The sequence below is a fragment of the Pinus tabuliformis genome, chromosome 5_2 (genome assembly GCF_031772625.1).
Source record: "Pinus tabuliformis cultivar Carrire ecotype Pingquan chromosome 5_2, CPIR1, whole genome shotgun sequence".
NCBI classification, from domain to species: domain Eukaryota; kingdom Viridiplantae; phylum Streptophyta; class Pinopsida; order Pinales; family Pinaceae; genus Pinus; species Pinus tabuliformis.
In genome coordinates this window covers 374235419-374242821 of record NC_142306.1, presented here as the reverse complement: position 1 = coordinate 374242821, position 7403 = coordinate 374235419, and the positions used below count along the sequence as shown (strand labels likewise).

General features: G+C 35.4%; 1 protein-coding gene across 2 annotated transcripts; it reads left to right on the top strand.

Moving 5' to 3' along the window:
• Nucleotides 1–543: 543 nt before the first annotated feature.
• LOC149159016 (phospholipase A2-alpha-like) lies at nucleotides 544–2260 on the top strand. 2 transcript variants are annotated; one of them, XM_089433430.1, is made up of 3 exons: nucleotides 544–844; nucleotides 1105–1144; nucleotides 1571–2260. In XM_089433430.1, exons 1-3 carry the CDS (start codon nucleotides 758–760, stop codon nucleotides 1900–1902), a joined length of 459 nt encoding a protein of 152 aa, XP_089289556.1. In that variant the 5' UTR covers nucleotides 544–757; the 3' UTR covers nucleotides 1903–2260. The 2 variants fall into 2 exon arrangements, with proteins under 2 accessions (XP_089289556.1, XP_089289555.1); XM_089433429.1 differs by having other exon boundaries at nucleotides 545–844; nucleotides 1562–2260.
• The last annotated feature ends 5143 nt before the right edge of the window (nucleotides 2261–7403 follow it).

Here is a 7403-nt window from a genome sequence, read left to right as displayed (position 1 = left end):
AAATAAAAATAAAAATTCATCGATAACATAATTTCTGATTGAATTATTATTTTTATTTATTCAAAATGTATTTTTAAATACACCATTAAATAATTTAAAAAATCTAAAAAAACAATCTACAAACATTCAATTCAATTTATGTAGACTTCTCACTTTTAAAATTGCAAATCTAAAAGAGCAACCTGCAAACATTCGATTTAGGTAGACTTCTTCATTTTAAATTGCAATGATTTTTAACTAAATTTCAAACAAAACCTATCCAAAATATTGAAGTTACCATCCTAAAATACACCGATACACTTCTCACAGTTGAAGTTACAACGACTTTAAATTAAATTTCAAGCAAAAACCCAAGTGAAAATATACCCTACCCTACCCCTCATGTCAGATGGTATCCATGTCAGATGGCCAGCATAAATGTGGTTGCTGCCTATCCACGTGTCAACTGAAAGCAATTATACTTTTGGGTCACTTCGTTGAAAAATATATGTTTTCCATATGGTTTATATTAGGTCGGTTCATTCAATATATGATAAAAAGATCCTAAATGGTTCAGAAGTTTCCAAGGAGTTGGATGCGTAGTCAATTTCAGAGACATTGGTGGAGGAGTGACGCTGTGAAAGACCAAACAGGCCAGGCTCTTTTCCAAGCACCCAGGGAGGAGACGTGAAACACAATCAAAGCAGAAACATTATACGCCATTCCAATGATTTATACCACCAAATTTTCCATGGGCCATCAGATCAGTTGAGGATACATGGCCACCATTAGAAGCCCATTGGATTTACTGCTCTGTTTTCTTCTCCTGCAGCTTGTTCTCTGCTCTCCTGACACTTCACATTTGGTAATTATATTTGAATGATTTAATGTTTTTGCGAGGAGTGGGAAGTTTATAGTGAGAAATTGTATCACAGAAAAAAATTTACTGAAATAATATTAGAGGTATACATAAAATTCCAAAAATAGACCACAAGACTTGTGAGAAATTAACCTCCCACATAACAACCAGAGCAAATGATTGAAAATATATTATTGCTTATTTCATGCCAAGCAATAGAATGTCAGTGAATTGATTCTAATTATGTTGTTATTGGTGGAGTGCAGGAGGACTGTAGCAATCGGTGCGAGTCGAAATTCTGCCGAGGTCTGTCTCCTTATCTTCAGTTTTGAATTTTTGGAGATTAAAATGTGGGATGGAATACTAGATTTTGTTTCAAGTGGGATTGTTGTTGTTAGGCAAAGGAATTGAGGTGTGATTACTGATGTTTAAGGGATTGGTTTAACAAATTAGTGTTAATATCTTTTTGGGTATTCTTTTGTGGGTTTGTTTATTAGGGATTCATTCACATTTCTTCCATTTTCAACCAGATTCTCCTTATCTCTAATTTTGATTTTCCTAAAGATTTAAATAAGTGATGGAGTATTAGATTTTGTTAGTTTGTTGGTAAGTTTCTGGCTAATTTTTCATATAGATGTCCTGCTTTTTAGAAATATCATTCACAAATTCTTTCCAATTCAAAGAAGGAAAATGAATGTGACTATTCATGTAATTTAATGGCACAGGCCCCAGTTCTAAGGTATGGGCGATACTGCGGAGTGTTTTACACTGGATGCCATAACGAAGCTCCCTGTGATGGGCTGGACAGCTGCTGCAAGGATCACGACTATTGCATTACAAGCTCTGGCAGTTATCTCAACGTCCAGTGCAATCAGAAATTGCTGGACTGCCTGAGCGCTTTCCTTAGTTCTGGACAACCACAGTTCGCAGGCGCCACGTGTCGCAGCCAGACGGTAGTGAATACCATCGAGTTTGCGATAAAGGCAGGTGTGTGGATCGGAAGCAGGGTACCGCCCCCTGACCTCCAAATATCCTCTGCCTCCAAAGGTTTTCATTGGGGCTAATAAAACTCGCTGCTTCACATATAATTTCAGAGATGGTATTGCTGTTTGAAACCTACTGCCCAAAATATTTAGATGATAAAGGCCATGGATATGAATCAGAACGGGAGTCGAGAACGGGAGATGTTTAAGCCCTTACTCTTCCATGGCACAGTGTGAATTATATGTTAGCGATAACATGAGATATGGCCAGAAAAGTAAGCATTGATTTTGGTCCCACGCCAAGTTCGTACAGTTGTTGGACCTAAAAGTATATTCTTTTGTGCTTTTGTAAATTCTCTTTCATTATTGCACATACTGTACTATTGTAAATTCTCTTTTAGTGGTGAAATATCTTGGGTAACAAGGACTTCCAAGTGGATTTTGTTTTTGGTCTTTTAGATTTTTCTTGGTAACTATTTAGCCTAACTTAGTTGTTAGAATAATCCATGGTCGTTATGGGCTAGTCTCCGGTCATTAACCTATTGTTTCTACTGTCAAAACAAAATTTTAATTAATTATGTCATTTTGTTTCTTTTAAACATCATTTAAACTCCTAACATGAACAATTTTGTAAGAATAATTCTAGGCGAGATGACCTTTTATAAGGTAGAACTAGCATGTCAGAGGGTATCTCTATAATCCTGCTCCATGCAAAATATGCAATTTGCATTACTTAATCGATGTTATTACCTTGTGGTAGCTAGATATTCTGTGATACCTATTTGGGGGCACTAAAAATTTTTGGAAGATGTAACTAAATATAAGACCAATTTTTTCCCAAAACTAATATACAAAATGCAAAACGCCCCAGAAGCCTCCAAGTCTGGACAACTTTGTTACTTTGAGTTGTTCCTAGGAGAATCAAGAATCCATTTGTAGAAAGGGGCTAATCTCGCCCTCGTATCCGCTTTGGATGTTCCTAGAATTTTTTTTGATGAAAATGATTCATCGTTGCATTTTCTAGCCTGCAATATATTCAAGAGGCACAATGAATAACATCAAACAAAAAGACATCCCTGTGACAACAAGAAAGAAAAAATGGCCACAAAAACCCATAAGGAAAAAGGATTGCAGCTGATAACCCATTCATGATATGCATCCATTGAGAACCCAAAAAATGACTTTTAAAAAAAATAAGAACATCATTGTGAAAATGGCAATCATTCTAGGCAGATTCAATATAAATGTTGGCCCTCTTTCTTTTGTTGGACGAGGAAGCCTTTTCCCTAGCTAGGGTTTTCGAGAGATAAATAATTGTACTAACCTTGTGGTAAGGCTATTGTATGTATATGAACTTCATGTGTGTGTGTGTGAGTTTTTAACTGTCCAAAATTGTCTATCTTGCAGATTTGATTTTCAACTATTTATTTTTCATGGTTTTGTAATTTCCAACACTTGTATCTCTTGTTGATTTGACATTAATCAAGGTGGAAATTGTTAAGTGATTAACACTAATATTAAAGAACATAGGGAAGGTTTGTTGTTGTATCTACATCTGTGATGGAGGGAATTTCAAATCTTTTTTGATTCATGATAAGATTTCCCTAGAAGGTTAGAAATTGTTGGCACATTTTGATATCTTTTCTCTTGAATTTCCTCATAAACTATAGTTGTTGAAATAGCTTGTTGTTTTATTTATATTTCATAACATCCCTAAGGCTTAAGATTTAGTAGATTAAGGCCCAAGAAACCTCCAAGAAAAAATTGAAACTTTCTAAGTTGCATTGATTGCCCGAGTGTAGTAATGCTGTAAAATTTCAATAAGAAGAGCTTACTACCTCCAACAAAACAAAAGCCCATGTTCAAGTAAAACAGGTAAACAATAATATCAAAAAGTGTGAAATTCCATTGATTTCATATAGAAATGATTAAAAAAATGAAAATGTTTTCTAAGAAATTAAAATTATTTTCATGTTTCATTTTGAATATGAGAATCTTTATTTTCCGTCTTTCTTCCCTTTTTCTTATTTGTTGCACATAATAGTAGCCTTGAATCATTTTTGTTCCATCACATCAACTAAAAGGATTATAAGCCAGCTTGCTAAGGCCATATTAACATAGATTTTGGAAATTGAACAAATTTGACCTTGTTTAGTGAAATGTAATGATTACATAACTCACTGGGTATCTAATGATTCTTTATTCCCCACACAAGAGGTTTCATTATAAACGATATGCAATACAAAGCAGAACAAGACCTCACAAAAAGACTTTTGTTTAAACTAAACCTGACCCTTTCCCTACTTTCTTGATTGTTGTTTTCTTTATCAAATTTACGAACTAAAACCTATTCCCAAATATATTCCTTCGTATTATTGTACTATGTTTGTGGAAACCTCCTAATGGGTTGCTTATGAAAAATAACACCAATAACAAAGGTCCACAAGATTTTTTTCCCTGCATAGCTTTGTGATATAATAATGCATATTATAATGTTAGCATCTAGTGGTCAAGTGTCTTTGTTCAAGATGAAGACATGTGAGGTGAGGTATTATTTTCTTAGTAAACAGCTTGCTTGCATTTATTTCTTGTTTCCTTTAGTGACTAATCCTGTCATGTTCTTTTTATATATGACTTTCCGTCAGTAAATGTTGTTACTTATCTCATGTCTATGCCCAAACACGTCTCTCTCAAATCCATGGTCTTATGTCATGTAGTGTTCTAAAGCATACATGACATTGATGAAAACTACCTTCAATTTGAGCCTTGAAGTTTATGAGAAATGATTGTATCTTAGTGCATATATCTGTTCCTTCCCGAGTATTTTCTGGAAAGCGGGGTGTCAATTAAAAATGGTCTTTTTTTCATGGCTATCTTTCCACAATAAAAATCTTACGTGGGACAATTTAAAAAAGCGTGGTTGGCAGGGTCCTGGTATATGCCCCATTTGCAGATCGACCGAGGAAGACAATTTTCATTTATTTCTGAATTGCAAGGGCTCCCGCCAAATTTGGATGCTCCTGGAGATTCGATATGGTTTTAAATTCATGTCTCAGTTGTCGATCATGGATGCTTTTACATGGTATAGTAAACAAAACGCCAAATGGAGATCCATCTTTATCATTAGTTTCTGGTGTATTTGGAGGTGGCGGAATAATTTCATCTTCAATGACAAAAAAACTCTGATGCTAGAAATTTTCTCCTCCATATGTGATCTCTGTGAGGAAATTTAGCTCTCCTCTCCCATGCAGAGAATGCTTCCTGTTTCAAATATTCCTCTCGCGTCCTCATCTTTGCCTAGAGCGTTTTTCGACGGTGCTGAACAGAAAGGGGTTTGTGGTTGTGGTTTCCATATTCTAGCAGATGTAGACAGTCTTTTCTCCGCTCACTGGAATGGGGGGAGGGGTTCAAATATGATGGTTGAGGCGATGACCCTTGCTGGTCTCATGAGTTTCTGCCTTTTCTTAAATCTTCATGAGTTTCTGCCTTTTCTTAAATCTTCAAGCTATTTCTATTTATGGTGACTCAAAAGTTTTGGTGGATTATATGGGGAAAATCTCCATTTCCAGGCCTCATCTTGGGGGCTGGCTTGATTGGATCAGATTCTACTGGTCCTCCTTAAAATGTGCCTCAGTCAATTTCATTCGCAGGGAACAAAATCAAACAGCAGACTCCTTATCAAAAAAAGGCCTTCAATCTGCTCCGGGATCGTGGCATCTACAGGCTTCCTCTGATGGGAAATGTTACTCCATCCAGGGCTTTTTCCCTCCCAATTTCTAGTTTTTCTTGCAAAGTTCTCTATGTTTTGCTTCTGTGATTAAAGATGCTAGCTGTTTCGATCAATATGCTATGGGCTTTTTGTTTTTTGAACAGGTTTACTTCGGAATGCAGTTTTGTTTCTGTACAGGTTTTTCTCTGGACGGTTTCTCTTTGTCTACAGGCGAAACCATTTTTTCCCGATCTGGCCTATGCTTCGGATCTTATTTGGATGATACCTGATATATCTTTTCTTTGGATCTGGCCTTCTGGCCTCTTTTTACCAGCTCATGGCTTCTCTGTTGTCACAGTTTCTCAATCTTTGGAACATATCCTATATTGTATATTTGGACTCTTTTATATTTTGATATAAAAATATTATGCTTTTTCTGCTCTCAAAAAAAAATATTTATGACTTCTAACTATGTTATTCATGTTAATGCAGTTCATCACAAAATGCATGACCCCTCCTCCAACGACAACTTTTATAACTTTAAACCCTTTAGATAATTATTAATAACATTGTTTCTATTGAAATGGAACATTTAATAATTCAAATTTTCGATGTTCCCTCCAATCAGGTTATGTGGATTTACAATTATCTTGCTAGTGTCTAGTATTCTTTCCTGGCACTTTATGTTGTTAATAGAAGGTCGCTGAATGGGTTTTGATTACAGATAACATCAGAACTTAAGCCACACCAGAAGAGAATAACTGGTTTGGGATTTTCTGAACATTTAAATGTGTTGGCATCCTATGGGGCTAATGCACAGATACACATTCATATTCATTTAGAATTCACTGCATAATATACTTCTCCATATAAGATGTCGCTTTAAAACCTTTTGACTGAAATCAATGTTGTGTTGGCAGCTTTGTGTATGGGGAATAAACTAATGCGAGAGACAAAAATATAAATGTGTGCATACACAGGCATGAAGATCATCATCACCACTTGAAGATAGAAGAATACAATTTCATAATGACCGAGTTCAATTGATAGTTGTGCAGGAGAGCCAAATTGCTATTTATAATGCTCCCGAATTGGAATGTGTAGGCTATGTAAGATCCTATGCCTTTTCATATTGCAGTTCCTACCTAAGTTATGTTGTAGTCAGATTTTAATTAAAAAATTAAAGTTCTTTGTCATATTGTAGTTCCTAAGTTACGTTGTAGATAGATTTTAATAAAAAAATTAAACTATTTTATCTTCGTATTTCAAGAATCGATAGTGACTATGAATAATTGTAATGTAGTGGGCACCTCAAGATACTTTACTTGCACGTAAAGATTTGATCATGTCTGGCTCCCTGGAAGCCTACAGGAAAATTGTCTGAAAAAACATGTCGATGTCTAATAGGCCTCAGCAGGTTATTGGTAACTGTACCCATCTGAAGCCCCATGATTCCTTTTCGTTCAAGCTCGAAATATGGAGACTGAGTAACTTTTAGTTAAAAAATTAAAGTGCTTTATGATATTGCAGTTCCTAAGTTATGTTGAAGTCAGATTTTAATAAAAAAATTAAACTATTCTATCTTCATATTCCAAGATTGGATAGTGACTCTGAAGAATTGCAATGAAGTGGGCACCTCAAGATCCTTTACTTGCACGTAAAGTTTCGATCATGCCTGGATCCTTGGATGCCTACATAAACACTATCTGAAAAACCATGCCAATGTTTAATCAGCCTCAACAAGTTATTACTAACTATACTCATCTCAAGCCCCATGATTCGATCATGCTTGGCTCCCTAGATTCCTAAATGAACATTTTCTAAAAAAACATGCCAATGTTTAATCAGCCTCAACAGGTTATTGCTAACTGCA

Bases quoted from the DNA above. Each gene is read 5' to 3' on its own strand.
- LOC149159016 (XM_089433429.1), top strand. From the start codon at position 758: ATGGCCACCATTAGAAGCCCATTGGATTTACTGCTCTGTTTTCTTCTC. The intron at 845-1,104 runs GTAATTATATTT...GGTGGAGTGCAG, and splicing joins CTCCTGACACTTCACATTTG to GAGGACTGTAGCAATCGGTG. The intron at 1,145-1,561 runs GTCTGTCTCCTT...ATTTAATGGCAC, and splicing joins CGAGTCGAAATTCTGCCGAG to AGGCCCCAGTTCTAAGGTAT.